Raw genomic sequence first — 23,734 nt, 5'->3', positions numbered from 1 at the left:
ATTGTTATGCCTGTGCATGCTCTGTTTGAGAGCGGGAGAGTAAATATCAAGGAACAAAAGTGACAAGAACATGATGGGAAAAAAATGTAAGCGGCGCGCAAAAACGTCTCTGTCGATGCCCTGTCTTTTACAATGGTTCCACAAATTGGGCCCACTCTCAATGGTTAATCCGGCCCTGGCTGTGGTAGTAGTTAGAGCTCTGGACTCTGATTTTAAACTTTACGCCATATAATGGATGTTTGTGTACAATAATACTTGTATGACTCTATAGTACTTTGACAAGGTATTCACCAAAAATAACAACTACAACAACAACAACAACAACAATAATAATAATGTGATGTTCCCACCTGGGAACGCTAGATCTCCTTTAAACGGTTACACGGTTTCTCATTGAATTCTAATATTATTTTGTTAATATGAATCTACGATTGGAAGTAGTACAGTACTTCAGGCGGTGGAAACCCGTCGCGGAGGTCCTGGTGCTGCCTAGCGAACACACCGGGTCGCTTTTAAGTCAACTCAATGCTAATGTAATCAAATAATTGTGTGTGTCTATATATATATATATATATATATATATATATATATATATATATATATATATATATATATATATAAAGGTCTATATATAAGTGGCCATATATTAAAAACCTGACGTAACCACCTGGAATAGAATATTTTTGTGAGATGTCAGTTCCTCTGTTTTGCCACTCACAAACATGGCGGTTCTGAACCACAATACCAGAAGACATATTTGATTTCACTTGCAGCAAACATATGAATAAACACACATATTTTCACAATTATAATCGGTCAGACAGTACCAAATATTGCATTTGGCTGCCTTCTTCTTGTCACAAGGTTAGTATTATACAGAGGTAAAAGGTTAAAATAAAAAAAAAAACGCGCCGATTCTTCTTCTGGCTGCAGGAACAGCTGACTGCTGTGGGCTCAGGACGAAGTTGGGAAAACAAGGTTTGTACAGTGGAGTACCCTTTCATTGCATTGATTTTGTGGTGTTTAACAGGTAGTTGTGGAACAATGTATACATTTTTGCCATTGAGCAAAAAACTACATTCATAACAAATACTCTGTAAATTCTAGAGTAAAATTGCACTGCAGACTTGAAATTGAAATTCTATAAGGCTACGTCGGGGCAGTGCACTCAAAATAGCATGACCTTTTTCGACCGGCATTCTTGACCTTTGCGTTGTAGTTAATTGTGGATGGTGGGGTAGCAGTGTCTGGGATGTTTCGTGACGGTAGACAGTGTCATTTCTGGTATATTGCGAGATAGAACAAATTGAATTTAGCTTACGGCCTAATACATAAATGTGTTTGATTACTTGATCAGAAAGATTTTAAAAAAAATAAGTTTTGGGATTCAAGAACAAAAGGTGAGGGGTACAATTGAGAATATTTTTGTAGCGCTGCCTGTTTATTTGTATTAATACATAGTGTATGGATCTTTATTTGGCGTTGTTGATTTAACGAATATGAAGCTTCTTCAAGATGTTCTATTAACTATAGCTTTTCACCGGCAAAATAAATGTTATTATCGGTGTTTATATAGGACTACGTATAAACTGTTTATAGGAAGGAGCATTGGAAGAATATGAGCATTTAGTAACTATTGCTTCTCTTAGCTGTTGTCCAAAAACAGTTACTTAGCTACTACAGTACTGTACTGTAGAGAGGCCGGTGATCAGTGTGTGACGGGCAAACATTCCTAACTCAAAGTTTGAACGTGCTATGTAGCACTTTGACAAGAAGGCACCTGGAAGCGGTCAAGTGTCGCTAATTTTAGAAAGGGAAAACTATAGCTGGCGTTGGATGTTTCCAGTTGAAACATACGTATATTGTTTCGTAGCTGATGACTAGCAAAAGCATTATTACCTAATGGTCAGATTTCAAGGATATACCTATCTTCGCGCAAAAAAGGAGTAACGCGGCTATTGCCTTGTGTGAATTTAATTTCGTTATTCACATTGAAGAATACTTTTCCTTTTTAAGCAGTTTTATTGAATACTTTTTACAAAATGTAGGTTGTAAACGTTTTCATGATTTTTACGAATGTTCTTCTAATGGTGCAGGTGTAACTGTGTTCCTTTTCATTTAAGGTGGTCCCATAAAATCCCCGTGCCTTCCTTCTTGCACGTAACAGAGGCCCGTTCCAAGAAAAGCAACAATGGGGTCCAGCAAGCAAATTAGAGTGCTGCTTCTGAACGACATGGAAAAGCTAGACAGGACCCTCTTCAGATTGGAGCAAGGTAACGTAATTGCCCCATCAATGTTGTCTTGCAGTTTTCCACTGTAATTGAGCTAAGACTTGGAGGATCCAGGAATGAGGAAAATATATATATATATATATATATATATATATATATATATATATATATATATATATATATATGTGTGTGTGTGTGTGTGTTAAAGATCTCTGATGAGTTTAAGTTATAAATGAACTAAACAAATTGTGATAACCTTCGTCTTAAGGACTTAGAGCATTCTGAATATCGTAAATATTTTGTGTTAAAATTCTGTTGGGACTTTGCATACAACATTCAATTCCTTCCATAGGACAGCAGGTTTAAACGGGTTGAGTATTGGTACCAGCTTTGACTTGGGAAAACTCTGGATCTACTTGACAATGTGTGCTGCTTTCAGCTTTTAGAATTTAGTGTAACACTTCCATGCTCTATAGAGATTGAACTATCAAGAATGTTGGAAGTATTGGGCTGATACTAATTATACAAATGCAAGAACTCCTGGTAGATCAACATACTGTATATAAACACAGTTAAACATTTACAGTTATGGCATACTGTTCTTGAAACCACTACCCATGAATACAGCTTTATCTTGTCTAAGTTTAGAGTCAGTCGATTTTGATTAAACTTTATTCCCTTTGTTCAATCAAAATAAACATTTATTTTGATAATTTACAGAAGAAAAAAATAGTAATAGTTATGGATAGTGCATATTTCTGTTTTGAGGTCTTCATGTGTGAATATTCTTTTACAATTTAAATGAATAGTTATCAATTTGTATCTAACTTTGCATGCACATTTAATATGCAAACAGACATACAAAAACACAAAGCAAGCAGCTATTGTCCAGCATGAACAGATTGCATATTGCTATGTCTTTTGTCTTTGTGTGTTCAGGGTATGAGCTCCAGTTCCGCTTGGGTCCGACTTTGCAAGGAAAAGCTGTAAATGTTTGCACTAATTATCCGTCTCCGGGAGAGAAGTTGAACCGACGGGCTTTTCGGACTCTGGAGTGGATTAACCCAACAGGCAGGGAAGATGACTCGGATAAGTTCTGTAAACTTGATCTGAGGGTAGCAGGATCTTACGAATATCATTTTGGTATTGGGTGAGTTTCAATGACATTTTTCGCTAGATTGTTTTTCATTAGATTTTATTTCTCTTGGTCCCTAATGTTCCTAATGCTTTGCCTATTAAAATTCAGAGGGTAATTCAGTACAATGGGTAATGTGTTATATATTAATTATAATGCCAATGTAATATTTTGTTGTATTTTTCACTAAAAAGTGACCTCTGCCAGTGATGTAAATAACACATTGCAGGTAGAATAGAACTTCTGTCTCCTTTCAAGGTTTAATAAAATTCAGGACAGTGATTTCAATCCCAAGATATAGCCAACACCAAAGATTATAGAAAAGGTAGTCACCATGATGCAGATTAGGATCCCCTCACTCCTGAACATGCTTAGTATGCTGTAAATCTATAGACATATTCCTGTTTTTGTAATAACCCAGAATATATAATGCTAATCGGGAACACAGATTATTGAAATCCACACTGTATCCTGAATGTACTGTATAAACCTCTTGTAAGTTAACACGCTGTGTGGAGAGATTTAGTTTATTATAATAACTCACAAAAGTTGTATACTGTAATTAAATGACCCGTGTTTTTCTTTTCCTTTGATTAGGGAAGAAGTCAAGCATGGAGCAGGCTATATCGTGGTTGACCCTGTATTGCGTGTTGGTGCTGATAACCGTGTTCTCCCATTGGACTGCATCAGTATTCAAACATACCTGTCCAAGTGCCTAGGACCCTTAGATGAGTGGCCAGACAGACTCAGAGTTGCCAGAGAGTCAGGTATGGAGATGAGCAGTGCTATTTAATATTGGTCTGTCCAAATTACATTTTTATTTTGTTGCAATATATGTATATGTGTGTGTGTATGGTTGTGTCAGTGTCATTTCAAACTGTTTTATTGTAGGTAAAATCATATTGCTTACTGTCACTCAATTATGCAAGGCAGCATTAACAGAAGGCAGCAGATACTAACACTGACATAATTCTTAAAACTAGAATGATTTTGCAATCCTCTCTCCCTCTGTAAATGTGGGTTTAGCTTACCAGCTTAAACCTTTGGTATTACAGTAATTTGGTGGTTGAAAAGATTAAAGGTTATTGAGGTAAAAACTTATTGTGAGTTAGACAAATTATTAAACATTATTGTAGTGTTTTACACAAACATTTAACCATAAACTGCATTTCTTCTTTAACTTGTGCATGTTAATAATTGGAATAAAAGTTTAGTTTATTGTTCATTGTGCTTAAAGCCAAAAACTGAAGTCGCTGTAATAGTGTGGTGTCATCACTTTACCAGTTCACAAATGCATTTGGTCAAGGCAAGAGCAGTGAAACTTGGCAGCTAGCAGTCGACCGGGGCAAAAAGGTTAAAACAGAGCTGCTTAGAAGAAAATATTCTGACCATACCACCTTCTTTAGCTGCTGTTAACTGCTGTGTGTCACTTTTGTACACCACATGCTTTTCCCCAGGAATATGTGTAAAACTGCTTTGTTAATGAGTTGTCTTCATTTAGAGGGCGTATGGCACTCTAACTGCAATCAAGTATGTAGTTGCTGAAGCGCCCCTGCCTGTAATTGTCCTGTAACTCTGTAAAAGGATTTCTAAGTTGTTCATTTTCAGTGTTGATGCCAGTTTTACATAATTGATTTGACAGCAGATGTCCCTGTTTTTTTCAGGCTATAATATGATTCATTTTACGCCACTGCAGACACTGGGTTTGTCTCGATCATGCTATTCTCTGGCTGATCAGTTAGAGCTCAACCCAGACTTCTCTAGCAAAGAGAAACAATACAGCTGGGCAGATGTTGGAAAACTGATGGACAAGCTCAAGACAGAATGGAATATCATCTGCATTACTGATGTGGTCTATAATCACACTGGTATGTAAGCATTGCAGTGGTCAAACACATTGAGAATCAACACAAGCAAGCCAAATGCTTAGCTGTGGTGCTTTGATGACGATTAATGATTATGCATAACTTTCAAAATTAGTAATGATATTATTGGAGTGGAACTGATGTATTACAAAGGGATGGGAAACCTCTCTGAGGGTTCATAAACTTTTAAACTTTATAATTTTGACCAACAGTCCGGCTGATGTGTTACAGAAGTTGTACTTTTAGCTGTAGTTGATGACCTCTCTCCTGATCTTTTGAGTAGTTTACTGTAGAATGTTAATGTTTACTACATCTTAGAATTGGAACTGTGAAGAGGTTGCCAAGGTGATTTGTTTTAGCGTTGATGTAGCTTGTAGTCTGCATTGGGTACCAGTACAATCGTCCTGAAATATCAAACTAATCTGAAATTACACGTCTCCCAGTTACAAAGGAACTGAAGCCAAGCCAAAAAACACAGAAGAATGTGTGGCTCCGAGCACAGTGCTTTTTGTGTCTGAGCTGCGTACTGAACATTATGTGAAGGTGGACCCAATGAATGTGGCCTCTGTTGGAGATTTTAATTAGCTTTTTGAATAGAGCATTTGTTGTTACAGAAAATAAATCCAGTAAGCAACTTGTGTTTCACTTTATTAATAACATTCAATTGAATTGCCATCAACTGATTAATCCTTAAATCTTTTTAAACAAACCATTCAACCTTTTTGGGGATTTGTGTACAGGCATTTGTTTTTTATTTTAGTGGGGGGAGTACAGTACAGTGCACAATTTTCTTTTACTGGCATGGAACCAAAGTTTGTAAAGGTCAGACGCTCCTTGAAATATAATCCGCTGCCCTTCTTAAATACCATGACATCTAGAGTTATTAGGGGGGAGTAAGTGTGATTTCTGTTGCACTACTTTGTGCTGCACAGTAATTCTTTTTTTTTATTCATGCTGTTGTATTAAATTACTCCAGATCAAGGAGTAGAACGATTGATTAACCAATTTCACTCAAACAACTGCCATCTTATTTAAAAAACTGGTGCACATTAAGTTGCTGAAAAGTTACAGCTTTTCATTTGTGAGTCCCATTGCATTTTTATTCTTGCATTTCATCTCAGAAAATCACACCTATCTTCCACCGATCACTAGATTATGTGTAATCTCAATATGATGCGATTTTTTCATGTAATAATACACTATGTTACTTAAGGTTTAAAAATAAATGCTGAGGTTGCCGTTGGCGGTTTAGCCGTGTTAACTATGGGAATCTCTTGCTTTAACCTACAGCTGCTAACAGTAAGTGGTTAATGGAACACCCTGAGTGTGGTTATAACCTTGTGAACTCACCTCACCTGAAACCAGCCTGGCTGTTGGACAGGGCTCTCTGGCATCTGACATGTGACGTAGCTGATGGAAAGTACAAGGACAAAGGATTACCTGCTCTGATTGAGAACGATGAACACTTAAATGTGAGGGTTTTTTTTTTTTTTTTTTTTTTTTTTAATGATTCCTTGATAAAGTAATTTGTATTTGAAGATTTTCACAAGATTCCAAAGCATGCCATTTATTCAAACAACTTGCATATTAAAAGATTGTGCTCATGTGTCTAGATAGGGTGTAGGTGTCTCTGGGTGTTTATCAAGTCATAATAAACATGATTTCCTATTGAATGATTGAATGGTGATAATTGCGCCTTTTACATGATTCTAAAATTGCAGTATTACAGAAGTCATCAGGCAAGTACCTAAATGTTTTAATTCTAGTCAGATATACTTTAAAGCAGATATTCAGTTACTGTAAACAAAAACTTTGTCTTTGTTACCTTAACTGGGATTTAAATATTGTTTGCATGAAAACCAATTTCATACCCCCCCCCCCCCCCCCCCCCCCCCCCCCCCCCCCCCAATCTATATGGTATGTGCTGTAGGTTACCATATATATTAATTACCTGAATTCTGTTGACGGCATTGATGTTGTGTAGATGAACAGTAATGATTTCTTTACAGGCAATTCGCAGAATAATGTGGGAAGATATCTATCCAAGGATTAAATTGTGGCAGTTTTTCCAAATAAATGTGGAAAAAACTGTGGAGCAGTTTCGAAACCTCCTTGTTGAAGGTGAATGTGCAGAAATATTATCTAAAGTTTTAGAAGTTAATTCTCTGAAGATTCACTGAGTGTAGTAATGGTCACTTTAGTGTGACAGTCAAATTTGTGATCCAACTTTATTTTGGGAACACACCATAATCTCTGGTGGTGGAATGAATTCGGAGTTTCAAAATCAATTGAAGTTTATGTTTTTAGTTGGTTCTGTTTGCTTTAGCAATGAAAATATATGTTTAGATAACTAAACGTGCTGTTCTATTAACACATTAATGAAAGTGTTATTTTATGATGCATTATTTAAACACTGACATATTCGTTTCCTAATTTAGGCAATAGAAATATTGTGTCTGGTCCTAAAAAATCTCTCAAGATCATTCAGGATCCTCTGTACAGAAGATTTGGCAGCACCATAGATATGAACATAGCACTGGAAACCTTCATACCAAACAGGTAAAGTACAAGAAACATATGTCTGTGCAGTTGTATTGCATTTTTAACTTTGCTTGTGGCATGAAGTATTGAATGTTGCTAAGGTTACATAGTTGTAAGGTTGCCCTCTAGTGGCTGGTACAATGGACTACATGGTACAGTAAAGCAAAATTGCTGCACGATTGTATAAAAAGCATTGTCCTGTGAACAAGATAATGCTAATGGCTTGTTGTACAGATGTTGTGTTGATTTGTTTTTTTTCCTAAAGTAATGAGCCCTCAGCTATACTTGATTGTTGCCACTGGTTTCATAAGAGGTTAGAGGAGCTGAATGGAGCGCGTTACAAGCAACTGCAGTATCACCAGGAGCAGGTATTCTGACTTGACGAATTGGACTATTTGTCATTTATCGTTACATAATACTACTTATTGCCTGTGATCGGCAACTGATTTTAATTCCCCAACATTTAGCTTAATGTTTTGTTAACGTTTATTTTCAGGCTGTTAACTGTGTTCTGGGCAATGTTGTCTATGAACGTCTTGCCGACCATGGTCCCAAACTGGGCCCAGTGACTCGTAAAGATCCTTTGGTAACAAGGTAGGTTACAGATATTTCAATCCCTAGCTTCCTGTGACCGCTGCACAGTAAGTGCTGGTTGGTAGACAGGTGGTGGGTAATTTATCCTCAGTCTGTATTCAAGGTGTTTGTAATCAGGTAATAATCTTGACATTTGGTGTGCAGGTATTTCACATACAGGTTTGAAGAAATGAGCCTGGAACTGGAGGAGCAGCTGATGCACCAATCTGACAAAGCATGTCACTTCCTGGCTCATAATGGCTGGGTGATGGCGGACGATCCACTCAGGAATTTTGCTGAGCCAGGTGACTACACTGGATCGCTGCAGACTGCCATCTTCATCTAGATTCCAATTCAAAACTTAATTCATGCAAAAACAGTGAGCAGTTGGGTCATTGAAGTGAATATCATTTTTTAAACTTTGTATGATTACCCAACATAAAAAGGGAGCTAAAGAACCCCATGTACCTTTGATGACTTATAATTAATACAACAATTGTATTTCTGTTTTTCAGTTGCACTTGATGTAATTATTTTTTATGGGTTAACACCACTAGGTGGCAATGTATCACAAGAAGTCTGAATGATGCGGCGCTCTTGTTAGGAAAATGCATTTTTCTGAACATTTCCACTTTCTGTTTGGATACCAGAGTTTCTGGTGTGTGTCATCATCTGTAAATAACAATGATGTGTTTTTAATAGGCTCAGATGTTTACCTGAGAAGAGAATTAATTTGCTGGGGAGACAGCGTCAAACTCCGTTATGGCAATAACCCTGAAGACTGCCCTTATCTTTGGGCTCACATGAAAAAGTACACCGAAATCACGGCAAAGTACTTCTGTGGAGTGCGGCTCGACAACTGTCACTCTACGCCTCTCCATGTGGCCGAGGTATACTTCATGTCCACTGTTTGTATTTATTTTCACTGGTTCAAAAGGAAATACAGTAACTGTAAGAAATGATGAACTATACTATACTCAAGTTTGCTAAGTTCATACCTTTCATACCAAGTTTTTTATTTACATTTTTTGTGAACCTTGGTAATCCAAAGCTTCAGAAAAAGCTAAAACAAACCTCAGGAGGTTCATTTTAAAGAGCTCCTTAGTTGTGTCTACACAGTGTTGTACCATTAGCAGTTTGTTTTTCAATCTAAAAGCAATGCAAAGTTAGCACTGTGAATAAGGCCCTGTTGATTTGTGTACTGCTGTCTAACTAAAATTAATTGAGGAACCAAACTTCTCTGTAATGTGGAGAAGCATTCTCTTCTGAGATTTGAGTGTGTTTTTTTTCCTTAATGAAAATATTCATTAAGGGTAATAAATTCTGTGATTGCAAGAAATATTTTTGCCCAATTGATTCCCAGTTGCTTAAGGAGTGAATTGTGTTGTGATCTGTAGGAGATGCTGGCAGCGGCCAGGTCGGTCAGACCTAATCTCTATGTGATAGCAGAGCTCTTTACAGGCAGTGAACTTATCGACAATGTCTTTGTCAACCGCCTGGGGATTACCAGTCTGATCAGAGGTACTGATCGCAACCAGCTCACCGGCCGCCTTGATGCAGCATGAAACTAAATCTGTCTCCTTTCTTTTTCTTTGTCCCTATACCTACGCTTCTAACTTTTGATCTTTGGCTGTCTTGTTTTGTTTCTAACTCTTTTTCATCTTCTCAACTTACTAACTAAATTCTTCCTTCATTTTATTACAACACATCTTCGTTTTTTAAATTGCACATTTATCTGTCATCCTGAACTCCTCCTTTTTTTTTACATTTCTTTATTTTACGGTCCTCCTTTTCTGGGCTTCTTTCTGTCTCTTTTCTTTCTCTCTCTCATGCCCACTCTGGTACCTTTGCTTTGCTTCTCTTTGTTTAACCCTTGCTTTTATGGCTCCCTTTGGCTTTGCTGACTGCAGTACTTGCTGGACCATGCCAGGGTGATACGGCCTGATTTGTATGTGGTGGCTGAGCTGTTTACTGGAAGCGAGGAGCTGGACAATTTCTTTGTGACTAAACTGGGAATAAGTTCCCTCGTACGAGGTAGGCTGCTTGCTTTTTGCGTAGGGCAGTTATTGTGAGTGATATTAACCATAAATGAAGAAATGCTGTCTTTTTTATGAAAAGTGTGTACAAAATAATTTGTATGAATAACTGAAATTCTTATCTGTTCTTCATTGTCTTTGTTTAAAATATCTTGAATCTTTGCCTTTCAGGTTAGTTGAAAACACAAGATGTCTGCCTTGTTATTCAGTATTGCACAAACACCATTTGCTATATTGCTTTTAGAGGAAGTGCAATACTTCCGTATACTAGGCTTGCTTTAGTTAAAAGCGGAATGATTTTTAACCCAGCATGATAAATGTGGAATAATAGATTATTAACTTGTATTATGACATTCTCTGTTGATTGACTGATTTGCTTTTATTGTTATTGTATTTATTTATTTATTTTTTATGTATCATTCAGAGGCTATGAGTGCTTCTAACAGTCGAGAGGAAGGAAGGCTGGTGTACCGGTTTGGGGGAAACCCCGTTGGCTCCTTCTTTCAGCCCTGTCTGAGGCCTTTAGTACCCAGCATCGCTCACGCGCTCTTTATGGACGTTACCCATGACAACGAATGCCCTATTCAGGTACATTTGTCATCCAGAATTTCAGTCAGAAAGTCCAGTGTTTTAAGCCATTCCAGGTTTCTTAAAATGGTCTCTACAAAATATGCATCAATTAAACTAAGGACACTTCTTTTAATAGATGCTAGTTTAAATAAACAGATTTAATTTATACTACTTCCATTTGACAGTGATTCAGTTATTCATACTTTCTCACAAACACTTTAACACAGTGTTTACAAGCCATGCTATGACCAATAACTTTGCTTTTCAAATATATCTCCGGGCAGGATTAGTTTTTGTTCACCTATGTTTTTTCTCTTTCTAGCTCCGCTCCATGTATGATTCTCTCCCCAGTTCAGCAATTGTTTCCATGGCATGCTGTGCTACAGGAAGTACAAGGGGATATGATGAAATGGTGCCCCATCAAGTAAGTGAGCACACCCTGTTCAGAACAGCTATGATAAGGGTACATGACATGGGTGAATGCAAATACTCTCTCTCTCTCTCTCTCTCTCTCTCTCTCTCTCTCTCTCTCTCTCTCTCTCTCTCTCTCTCTCTCTCTCTCTCTCTCTCTATATATATATATATATATATATATATATATATATATATATATATATATATATATATATATATATATAAATGGTTTACCACTTTTTTATGAAAATATTCTTTAAAAGATTCTTTTTCGTCCACGGACCTCCTAAATGTGACCTGGGACTCGGCTCCTACACCAGTATGTCATAAATAAACCTGGGACTACGGCGAGATGTGGTTGTACAGTATTTATTTGTTAGCCTATTTGTTTTTCTGTGGGTCTCTTGCTATATCGCGGACCTCGATTATATAGCGGATTTATACTGGATCCCGACACCCATGATATATCGTGTGTGTGTGTGTGTGTGTGGACGTGTGTAACATGTTATCTGCTTTCTGGGTACCGACTTAGTGATCGCATTGCAATGCAACTGGTTTATGTTCTTTAATCTGATTTCTTTAATAAAATAAATTCAGATGTGTTCAGTGCTTGTTCAATTTTTTAAAAATATTGTTGCTGTTAATTGTTTAAGAAGTATTTGATTCATTGACAAACACACATTGTTTTTGTTTGTTTTTTAATTGGTAGCTTGTACTAAACATTTTTGTATCCAAGTACTACTTCCTTAAGTATAAGTATATTATGAATGGATTGTGGTAATTTTGAACAGCCAAGGAACAGCAAATACATGTACATGTTTGACAGAAATTAACATTGTGTGTCCATGGCAAAGAGGTATATTTGAGCTGCACTTTGTGTACCTTCTTTACATGTTTCCTTGTTATGTTTTACTAGCAGCAGCTACTGAAGGAACCATCAGTATAGTGTAAGAAAATACATAACACTAAAGTGTAGTTAGTAAAAAAGTATAGTTTGTTTTTATTCTAATACTAAAATATAGTAGCTATCTCTGGTCTTAGTGGGATGTTTCTGCGTCATCATTCATACATCTGCTGAAGGCGCAGGACACACACACAGCATTTCAAATACAAACAATTCCCGCATATGGTTATGTGACAGAAGTACAATGAACCTTGGTTGTAAATCTCCCTCCCGACCTGTGAAGGTGCTAAACGAGGACAGAGGTTTTTTTTTTTGACAGGCTGACCCGGGTCGGGAATTCGTCAATCTGGAAAAAGGCGAGACTCTGTTGCAAGAATGTATTGACCTGGAAGGGAAACAATGTAGCAGCCGCAGATTGTAAAGGCAGCTGCATTCGTTTACCAACGGGGTCACCTTTGTCACAAATAAAACTGCATTTGCACCACTAGAACTAATTTATGCACTAATGGACTTGTGTTTGTGTTTTGTGTGGGTGTATAATAAAAACCGGATTATTATTTGCTGGGCAACAACTTAAAAATAAATAAAACCTTTTCACCTGGATTACAATTGTCTGTTCTTTAATCACCTGTACTTGCACACAATCAACCACTTTGCCACAGATTATTAATAAGCAGTTTACATACATGGCTCTTAGAAATATATAATGTGAGAAGGAGAAATGGACGTGGCATGGCTCCAGTTGTATTTATCCTTGCACAATATGTTTTTGATGTTGTTATGGGGATCTGTTTCTGCTTATCTCATGCCCTTGACTGTAAGCCAACATAGTATCCAAACTTCACTCACTCCTGACTCGGAAGAATAAAAAAGTAACAGGAATATACAACATCTGCTGTATTCTTACAGTAGTTAAATTTGAGAGCCAGTTTTTGATGGCAGTAAAACCTATTTTCAGTGAATGCATGTCTAAATGGTGTACTGTGTTCTGCACTTTGCCCAGATCTCTGTGGTTAAGGAAGAACGGTTCTATCCCAAGTGGAACCCTAAAGCACAGGCTTCGTCCCCGGGGGAGGTGAACCTGCAGAGTGGCATCATCGCTGGGAAGGTGGCCCTCAACAAACTGCACCAGGAACTGGCAGCTAAGGGCTTTGGACAGGTGACGCAACAAATGGACCCTTTCGAAAAACACATACCTGCTTATAGCTGACAGGAGCTAATTTTACAAAAATATATAATTACTCTAGCTACAAGTTATTTCAGAGATTCTAACCTAGTTTTTGCTTTGCATACTTTGATAGATTAAGAGGCTTACAAGAACTGATTCCTGATAAAACAAGATCAAGTTCTTCTCTTGAAGGACTTCATGCTCACTTGCTGTACTTCCATGTGCAGAAGATTCATAGTGTTACGTTTCCTTGATTTGCTTAATTGTTGTTTCCATTAATTTTTATTTTTTTATTTTAATTGTTTTTCCAGGAATTTATTGCATGATAAAGCCGATGCTGACATTCAATTTGGAAAGCAATTCTGGGCTTGAAAGATGTTTTTGTTTTTACTAAGTCACAGATCAAGAAGGGTTGAGAGCTAATTTGTTTTGTGAATGCCTTTTTAAAAAAATAAGCGATTGAGGAGGAACACATTAACTGTAGTTTCTTCCTATGAAAACCTTGTCTTGTGGCTGTAGGTGTACGTGGATCAGGTAGATGAGGACATTGTTGCAGTGACCAGGCACTGCCCCAGCTCCCACCAGTCGGTTGTAGCTGTGTCACGTACTGCCTTCAGAAACCCCCAAACCTCCTTCTACAGGAGTGATGTCCCTCCCATGTGCATCCCAGGTAAAGCAGGTCGATTTACCTTTCCATAACATTCAAAATGGGGGAACTAATACAACGTTTTTATTTTATAAATGTTAAATAGTGCAATATAATTATTATAACGGCTGAAAATTATGTATTTATTTCTATTAAAATGTGTAACTTCTGTTGAACTACTTGACTTTTTTTTCCCCTGGTTTAATATATTTTTTTGTTGTTGTAGGTAAAATAGAAGAGGTGGTGCTGGAGGCCAGGACAGTGGAAAGAGCAGCTGTGCCTTACCGAAAGGATGAAGAGAGCATTAATGGCCTGCCTGAGGGTACAGTAGAGATCACAGAACATATTAAGGTAATCCAAACCTTTTAAATAACTATGCAGGTGTGTCTTGCAGGTGTGTGCTATAGAATAATGGGCTGCTACACACATTTGCATGTCAAAAAACTGGGCTTGGAGAATGGCAAGTGAATTGCATTTTCTTTTGCTTTTATTCATGCACTGTAATTCCCATGATCATTGCATCAGACAAGGCAATTCACTGTTAGTAATCCTTAGTGTTTACATTTCTAAATTTGTCAATTTGGGGCGGGAGAGGGGAATTTTCTTTAAAATATGTTTTGGTGTTTCTCTACCAAAAGACACTTAGGAAGGACTGATTCAAAATAAATAATTACTTTTACTCCCCTTTTTATGTATTTACAGCTAAAAGACAGCAAGATTGTAAAGCAGGCAGTGACAGCCAAGGGTCTCCATGAATTTGTGCAAGAAATCGAATTTGAACATCTAACTCCTGGGAGCGTGATTGTCTTCAGGTAAACCAGTTGTATTTTTAAAGATGATATCATTATCTGTGAATGGCTTAATTTCCAAACTGTGGTATACCTGTAGTTTGTCGAGAACCAAGCAATAACAATAACATTCCATTAAAACAATGTGTATAAATAATATACGTTTTTTAATGTTGTGTTCTTGTATGCAGCATTTTCATTTCTTGAAGTACCTCACTTCATTACCTTTCTGTCTGCAGAGTGAGTCTGGACCCAAAAGCACAGGAATATGTTGGCTTCCTCCGAAATCAACTAATCCAGTTTAGCCCTCACTTTAAATCGGGGAGTCTTCCTGATAGCAACGCAGACCCCATACTTAAAACGCCATTTACAGCGTGAGTAATCTCATCAATATTGTTAATGAAATGTTTATCAAAAAACATTTATAGTAACTTCAATTTTACATACACTAATGGGTTGTCGTGGAACTTTTCAGGTCTGCAACTAAAAGAGCCAACTGCAGCAGATATTCAGAGATATAAAACTTTATTAGTTTGCGCAAACGAGAACAGCTCAACACATCAGTGTTAGGAAGCCCGAGCAGTGTTCTACCATACAGAGTTAGCATACAGTTACTATACCTTTACAGAGAGACAAGGTGGTTTCCCTTTCAACCAGTAAGCTAGAGCCAAATAAAGGAGGACAGGTATTTACAAGGTGGAAAGGTGGGTTCGCCCCGATCAACCGATAAGCTGGAGCCAGCTCAGTTGGTTTAATTAAGAACGGGGGGGCAGGTATTTACAAGGTAGTACAGAGTAGCAACAAACAGGTACAGTAATGGTTCTATGCAATTATTCCCCTACAGGGTTTTAACTGAACCAAACAAAAAATGCAACTATGCAATCTCTCTCTCTCTCTCTCTCTCTCTCTCTCTCTCTCTCTCTTTTTTTCTCTGACCTACACTTACATTTAATACATACAGTATAAGATGCATTTAAAGTTCTGTGATGTATATGAGAAAGAGAGAATGGTATTGCCACAGACAGACTAGCATAGGTAGGAACATAACCAGGTAACTGCAACCCTAGCTATAGTAACCGTTTCTCAATTGTAGTCTTGCATCGGCGCTGTCCCTTGCTGACATGAATGTGCTCCTGTTCCGTTGTAATGAGGAGGAGCAAGAGGATGGTGGCGGGTGTTACAACATCCCATCCTGGACGGCTCTAAAATATGCAGGACTGCAAGGTACAGAATGAGAACAGCCATTGTGTAACGGTGCATGATGAATTGGCTGTTGTATGCTGGCCAAATATAACTGCTTTTATTAGGCCATGAGTGATTGAAAATAAGACTTACTGTGGATAAAATTATATATTTGAACACATTCTAATACAGTATCCAACCCTATTGAAAGCTGTGTAGTGCTGTCATTGTTAGATAAATTAGGCAGTTAAGTATCAATTTAATAATCTTTTTTTTTTCCATCTGTAAATGGCTCGTTTCACATAGGTCTAGTGACAGTAATGGCAGATATCCGTCCTAAGAATGACCTTGGTCACCCTTTCTGTGACAATCTGCGGACAGGAGACTGGATGATGGAGTATATTTGCAACCGTTTAATAACGCGCGGAGGAACCTTGGGAGAGGTACAAACTAGTATATGAACTTGCTTGGAATTTATCCTCAAGCAAATATCACCTTGCAGAATTGACATTTCTAAATTTACAACATGTTTGTTGGGGCTTCAGACAACTATTTCTAAACACAGGGGGAGTATACATATTCGAATTTTAAAATTAAAGCAAAAGTCATTTTTAGCCAATCAGAGTTCTGTATTTAATTCACAAGATGACTTGTATGTGTACAATTTCATCTTTTAATGAAGTGATGGGCTGTGGTCTTAAATGAGAACAGTTTTGTGTTTTCCAGTATAGTTCTGCATTCTGTCTTCTGCCAGGTAGGAAAATGGTTCCAGGCAATGTTCACATACCTGCAGCACCTTCCTCGCTATCTCATCCCATGCTACTTTGATGCTATTCTCATTGGCGTCTATAATAGCCTTCTAGATGCCACCTGGAAGCAAATGTCAAGGTAGGTGTATAATATCAGCTAGTATTTAAGATGCCATCATCATGTCCTTTCTAATGGCAGCGTGGTCATTGTGCAGAAAATCTTAGTTATCCACAGCTAATCTAACAATAAGGCCAAAAATATCCAGTGAAACTCCTCTATAGAAACTTAAAACAAGGTGGAATGTTCCTTCAAAAAGCTTTGAAACACACAAGTTCTGTGTGTGCTATTCTTGTAAAAAAAAAAAATATATATATATATATATATATATATATATATATATATATATATATATATATATATATATATATATATATATATATATCTCTCCAGTTTTGTTCAGAATGGTTCCACCTTTGTGAAGCATCTGGCTATGGGCTCGGTGCAGATGTGTGGAGTGGGACGATTTCCTGACCTCCCTCCACTGTCCCCTGCACTGCAGGGCGTTCCGTACCGCGTCAGCAACATCAGCAAGGAGAAGGAACAGTGCTGTGTCTCCTTAGCTGCCGGTAAGCCATCTACCGCTAATGTAATGCATTTATTTCCCTTGAAATAAAAATAGATTTAATACAGGTGTAATGGTGTTGATTTTCTAACATGCGTCTGTAATGCCATTGCTGTTAACATTTGTCTTCTTTGCTTTAAGGGTTGCCTCACTTTTCCTCTGGTATTTTCCGGAGCTGGGGGCGAGACACGTTCATTGCACTGAGAGGACTGATGCTGGTGACTGGTAGACACCTGGAAGCCAGGTGCGTCTCCAAAAGGGACTCCTGTTTACTCGCATCATGTTCAAGCTTCTGTCTCCTAGTTTTTTTGGAACTTTTGTAAATCTAGTTTTCAGTGTTGGTTACTAACATAACAGTTCATCAGGATAGTCGCTGTTTACAATGTAATTAATTTTGTTGAAAAAGAAGAGAGGGTCTTTATATTGCTTGCACAGAAGTTGGGTATATTAAGACAGAACAGAGACGTGCTCAAAAGAAATGAAGGAATGTTGTCAGTGTCCGTGTGGCTGAACAGAAAACATTGTGGAATGGAACAAATGGCACATGACAAGGAAAAGGAATTAAACGTATTCCAGTAAATTAATCCTGATATATTTTGCAATCCCTATAACTGTGTTAAGACACAGGGTGCAGACACTATTACCAACAGATCCTCTAGTTTTACACAGGTGTAAATTGCGACTCCTGTCATTTACAGTATTATGTGTTGCTCTACAGCACCTGATACTTGTTCTTTTATCTTTTAGAAACATAATCCTTGCTTTTGCTGGCACGTTGAGACATGGACTGATCCCAAATCTTCTGGGCCAGGGTGTCCATGCAAGGTACAATTGTCGAGATGCAGTGTGGTGGTGGCTGCAGTGTATCCAAGACTACTGTAACATTGTTCCAAATGGGACTGATATTCTCAAGTGCCCCGTCTCCAGAATGTACCCCACTGATGACTCGGATCCACTGCCTGCTGGAAAAGTGGTAAGGCTGGCAGAAAACAAATCTGATCCACCAGATACTGTCATAGCACACATTTTAGTTTTTTTTTCTTAAATCACCTGTGGAATTTTCAGTTTTAGATTTTTTTTTTTTTTTTAAATACTGAATAATTTAAATTGCTGATGGAAATTCAAAACCATCAATTAAATGTTGACAATTAAGCACCAGGAGGCTGGCATTTAAAACTTTGTAGTATTGCATTTCAAGGGGTATAGTTTAGTAAGCTTGATTTCTCGTTAATTGGTTTTACAACATTGTGCTCTTGTTGTCTGTGTTCGAGGATCAACCCCTGCATGATGTCATTCACGAGGCAATGCAGCGTCACATGCAGGGAATAGAATTCCGAGAAAGGAATGCTGGGTTTCAGCTGGACCGCCACATGAGGGATGAAGGTATATACTACACGTAGTATTAATAGATATGCTTGAAGTGTTTTGATACTGTACTGTATGTAAGGATATTAAACTAAAACATAATATTGTTCCATGATTAACAGCTCAAATTATAGTTGAAATCACAAAAAGGTGACAACTAGCAAACTCATTAAGTAGCATTCAGCTCCTTTGTCTACTGTGGGGTTGTCATGAATGCTGTATCTTTTTTAACTATATCATGGGAACCATCGGTCCAATTGTAAATACTTAGCCTGGGCATTCCTTAGCAAATCTCAAAGTTATCAAAATCGTTATGGTCAAATTTGATTAAACATTGTCTGACATTTGGGTACAGCCCATATTTGAAAAGGCATTACAAGGACACGTGATGAAACGTGTAACTTTCAACTTTGCAAGGAAATCACAATACTGACACCTAATTGACTGATCTTTTGGAAAGATTAATCTTGCATATCTTTCCCTCAGGCTTCAATGTCTCAGCTGCAGTGGACTCTGAAACTGGCTTTGTGTTTGGAGGAAATCGATACAATTGCGGCACATGGATGGATAAAATGGGAGAAAGTGAAAGAGCCTGCAACAGAGGAATACCAGCTACCCCAAGGCAAGAACTGAATCCAAATCTATTTTTATGACAGAATTGATTTTTTTTTTTTCTTGAATTTAATCCAGATAATTAGAAATAAGAAAATATTCTCATGAGTACCGTGAATGCTAATATTTAAAGCTCTGTCACAAAACTGTATGGAGGTGCTTAAGTGCTTCTGTAACTGTGTATTTTATTGCAGGGACGGGTCTGCTGTGGAGATAGTGGGTCTCAGTAAATCAGCAGTTCGCTGGCTGGTGCAATTGCACCAGGAGAAGCTGTTCCCCTACGCTGCTGTCTCAGTGATAAGAGATGGTACGTCTGCTGCAGTCTGTCAGGATCCGTCAGTGTTCACAGTAATGCATGTAATATAATATAATTCAACCAATTATATTAACTTAACTCTATTGTTGTACAATCTAACACATAATGTATGTGTTGTAAAAGTTTTTTTTTTTCTTTTTTTTTTTTTTTTAAATCTTAATTTCTTCACCCAAATGGATTTTGCTTACAGCATTGTGTGGTTTAATTGTAAATATTTGTTTGGCAGGAAAACGAGTGAACGTCTCCTATGAGGAGTGGAATAAAACAATTCAAGATAACTTTGAGAAGTCGTTCTATGTGTCTCAGGACCTGTCTGATCCTAATGAGAAGCACCCGAAACTGGTTCACAAGAGAGGGATTTACAAGGACAGCTATGGGGCCTCCAGCCCCTGGTGTGACTACCAGCTCAGACCGAATTTCACCATAGCCATGGTGGTGGTGAGTGCACTTCAGAAATAGCTGTTGTACACTTGTGTTTTGTTAAATGCAATTTGCTGGTGGCAGCCATTGTTGCTCCTTGCAAGGAGAAGTAGTTCCACAGTCCCTTCATGAGAACGTCTGCTCAGTGTCTTGTGTTGACCCTGTCTTTGTACTGTAGGCTCCTGAGTTGTTCACCCCAGAGAGGGCCTGGCAAGCCCTGGAAGTGGCAGAGAAGAAGCTCCTTGGTCCCTTGGGAATGAAGACCTTGGATCCAGAGTGAGTACAAGAGTGTGACATAAATTCTACAAGAGACCCATCATAAGGTTGTCTTAGGATAAAAAAAAAAAAAAAAAAAAAACATTGCTAGTTTATTGACAGACTTCTGCTTTGTTTATAAAATGATTTGCATCTTTACATTGCTTTTCATCTGCACAGTGACATGGTGTACTGCGGTGTCTACAACAATGACCTGGACAATGACAACTATAACGTCACTAAGGGTTTCAACTATCATCAGGGACCGGTTAGTCGCACACCTGCTTTCCATCGCTGTTTTAATGTATCTGCTTGGCTGATTTATAAACTGTATTGTTTAAATGTTGTTATACCTATGGTTTATTTTGTTTTAGGAATGGCTTTGGCCAGTTGGTTACTTTCTGCGTGCCAAACTGTATTTTGCCAGGAAACTGGGGACAGAAGCGTACAACAATACCGTGAAATTAGTGAAGAATGTCCTGTCACGCCACTATGTACACCTGGAGAGGTATGTCACAAATAGCTGTGTGTGCATGTACACACTTCATATAAATAAAAGATTAACAGTGGGGGGATTAAAACTAAAATACTATTAGACACAGCAATCCTAACACTATGTTCTAGAAATCTTTGACACAAAGTCTTTTTCAAGGTGGTTCTAAAGCTGTTCTGACATTTTTGTTCAATTTTGTAGATCTTCCTGGAAAGGCCTGCCAGAACTCACCAATGAGAATGGGCAGTATTGTCCGTTCAGCTGCGAGTCCCAAGCCTGGTCCATCGCCACTGTCCTCGAGGTCCTTTACGACCTCTGAAGTGTTTGTATTCCATCTTAAATACAAGTGATTATTCAGAAAACATTCAGTCTCCCAGCGCTGATTTTTGTTTTTGTCAATGCATTTTTTTTATGTTTTTAAAATAGTTATACAGTTTTGCACAGACTAAATAAATATTTTTAGTCAAAAAAAAAAATTAGAAATGTGACTTAATCAGGTGCAAAAAAAGATATCTGAGCATATACAGCTTATTCATCTGCTAATTGACAGTATTTTTTTCTTTTTTTTTAAGCATGTATGGGTTATTGGTTACTGAGGTTTATAGAGTTAACTCTCCCCAACAAAGACTGATAAAGCCCTGTTGTTGTTTCTGTGCATGAGTATTCAACCCAGTTTTGTTTAAACTCTGTTGTCTTTCTAACATAAAATCCTAAGACTAGAAAGACACAATCTAGTTTTTAGCCAATGATGAGGGGGAAGCTACTGTGTGAGTGTGCTTAGCATTTGCTTGTTGGGTATTAAATAGACTTTTAATAAGCTTGCCCTATAAATTAGATGTAACGTAAACCTGAACACATAGGAATGCTTCCAGAGTATAATATATTGTGTTTGTATGTGTGTTGTGTGGTGTTTTTCTTACATGTTAACAAAGGTCTGATGCCTGTTTATTGTGGGAGAGTGAATTGTGTACCAGGTAATGTGCCATTGCAGAGGTGGCAGTCTAAACAGGGCCTTTTTGTTTTTATTGTGTGCACTTATTGTACGATATTGTTACGGCCTTTTTTTTTTCAGTGAGAAATGCACTGTAATGGCTTATTTCTTGGTCACTTGTGTTTCTGTCAGATATACCGTGAATGGTGATTTAGAGAAATCCCTAATGTCACTGTGTTTTACTGATATAAATGTTCTCCTCAAGCAGTCCTGTGGTATTGTTTTTTATTCTTTCACACCAAGTGGTTTACATGTTTTATTCAATAATTTTAAAAATGTTTTGTTTTTATTGTGTCTCTATCACTTTTTATATATCTCGGTCTGAACATTCTTTATTTGAACAGTGTTTTTAACACCATTTGTTTACCAGTATCTAGTTATTAATAATAATAATAATAATAATAATAATAATAATAATAATAATAATAATATGTATATATACAGCATTTTGTATGACTGTCGCTTGTCAATTTAACCACACTGCCCAAAGTATACACTGATCACACCAAAGTAGCAATGATATGTTCGTTACTATACAAACAAAGTACTCCAAATCATATATTATATATATATATATATATATATATATATATATATATATATATATATATATATATATATATATATATACACACACACACCTGTCTAGTTGAATTCCACACCAGATCTAAAAGACCTATAAATCCTACAGATGAGTTTGTGTTTTTAGATATTGATTGAGCCGTGTATAACTCCCCGTCTTTATATTTTGTTGATTTATAAGTTTCCAGCTGTACATCCCTCATCTGCACATCCCTTCAACTTTGTAGTATATCTCACAATATTGGTTGATGATTATCGTGTGCTTCAGATCCTCAACACAGTATGATACTCCATTTCTGAATTGATTCCCCAAGACACATTCAATTAATTTGTATGCTGTGCGACTTGCAAAACCTTTTCTAAGACCACCTTCGTGAAGTAGTATGTCTGTTATGAGTAGATGAATATGATGCTGTACCTAAAATGCACAGGGAAACAAAGTTGATCCATTTTTAGACGTACAGTTTGTCGCAATAAAAAAACTCTTGGGTATACATTTATATTAGGAATGAGATTGTGGGAAATTTCTCTTTCTCCTCACACTTTAGACAATTAAAATAAACATTTCAGAACCACAGATGCACTCAGTCTGTCCCACAGTACAAAAGTGTAGAGTTTCTCTCTTCGTTTTTCCATTATCCACTGTTGTCTTGTTATCCATGTACTGCATAGCTCAATACTTCATTCTTTAAGCCTTTTCAAGAGGAGTTAGCTTTCCAAGACCTCTATAGAGGCTAGAACAGGTTTTAACCACCGTGTTTTGAACACACCTAGCTCTGTCATGCATGTAAAAGGAAGAAGATCGCATCTATTCTAAAAACATGACAAGATCCATACTTGAACATTTAATCTCTGTAGGGTTATTAAACTGTTGCAATATTAAAACCTCAAGGTAAGTGGATTGTAAAATATTCCTGTATTTCCTCAGTGGAGTTTACTCCGCTAATGGAAAAGAAAATTTCTTTTTATAATAACAGCCCCTTTGTCCATAAGGGCGTGTACTTCAGTGACGTTGCTGTGTTGTATTTTTCAAAAATAGAACGTGATAAGTGATTTTATTATGTATGTCCTCATTGTCCTCAATCACTCGGTGATGTAATGCAAGGTAAAAACAGGGCTGGGATTAACAGTGTGTGCAATGGGCGAAATCTGTGCTGGGTGATTATATTAACTATGGAAATAACTTGTCCTCGCTTTGAATGCAATTTCCAATGTAATCGCATTACCACAGACCTAAAATTTCCTTACTTAACTAAGTTGTTAGATATATTTTTA

At 37.3% G+C, this 23,734-nt stretch overlaps 1 protein-coding gene across 5 annotated transcripts; it reads left to right on the top strand.

The window, feature by feature from the left end:
• Positions 1–716: 716 nt before the first annotated feature.
• On the top strand, positions 717–22,084 carry LOC121330871 (glycogen debranching enzyme-like). 5 transcript variants are annotated; one of them, XM_041277762.1, is made up of 34 exons: positions 717–864; positions 2,124–2,273; positions 3,171–3,381; positions 3,964–4,133; positions 5,031–5,234; positions 6,522–6,703; positions 7,241–7,352; positions 7,670–7,790; positions 8,038–8,140; positions 8,269–8,366; positions 8,511–8,650; positions 9,048–9,235; positions 10,256–10,379; positions 10,806–10,969; positions 11,274–11,375; positions 13,273–13,428; positions 13,957–14,107; positions 14,310–14,434; positions 14,786–14,895; positions 15,111–15,245; positions 15,965–16,095; positions 16,360–16,496; positions 16,808–16,941; positions 17,254–17,429; positions 17,567–17,669; positions 18,173–18,398; positions 18,697–18,808; positions 19,277–19,412; positions 19,597–19,709; positions 19,945–20,156; positions 20,317–20,414; positions 20,574–20,661; positions 20,768–20,901; positions 21,088–22,084. In XM_041277762.1, the coding sequence occupies exons 2-34, from the start codon at positions 2,192–2,194 to the stop codon at positions 21,203–21,205; spliced, it is 4,596 nt and encodes a 1,531-aa protein (XP_041133696.1). In that variant the 5' UTR covers positions 717–864; positions 2,124–2,191; the 3' UTR covers positions 21,206–22,084. The 5 variants fall into 5 exon arrangements, with proteins under 5 accessions (XP_041133696.1, XP_041133694.1, XP_041133692.1 ...); XM_041277760.1 differs by lacking the exon at positions 717–864 and adding an exon at positions 873–978; XM_041277758.1 differs by lacking the exon at positions 717–864 and adding an exon at positions 1,228–1,400.
• The last annotated feature ends 1,650 nt before the right edge of the window (positions 22,085–23,734 follow it).

Source organism: Polyodon spathula, chromosome 18 (genome assembly GCF_017654505.1).
Source record: "Polyodon spathula isolate WHYD16114869_AA chromosome 18, ASM1765450v1, whole genome shotgun sequence".
NCBI lineage: Eukaryota > Metazoa > Chordata > Actinopteri > Acipenseriformes > Polyodontidae > Polyodon > Polyodon spathula.
The sequence above is the reverse complement of the archived record's forward strand: the minus strand, read 5'-3'. Positions and strand labels throughout refer to the sequence as shown.

Coding starts and splice junctions, on each gene's coding strand:
- LOC121330871 (XM_041277762.1), top strand. CDS start 2,192: ATGGGGTCCAGCAAGCAAATTAGAGTGCTGCTTCTGAACGACATGGAA. Junction 14,435..14,785: donor AGATCACAGAACATATTAAG/GTAATCCAAACC, acceptor ATGTATTTACAG/CTAAAAGACAGCAAGATTGT. Junction 15,246..15,964: donor CTTAAAACGCCATTTACAGC/GTGAGTAATCTC, acceptor TCTCAATTGTAG/TCTTGCATCGGCGCTGTCCC.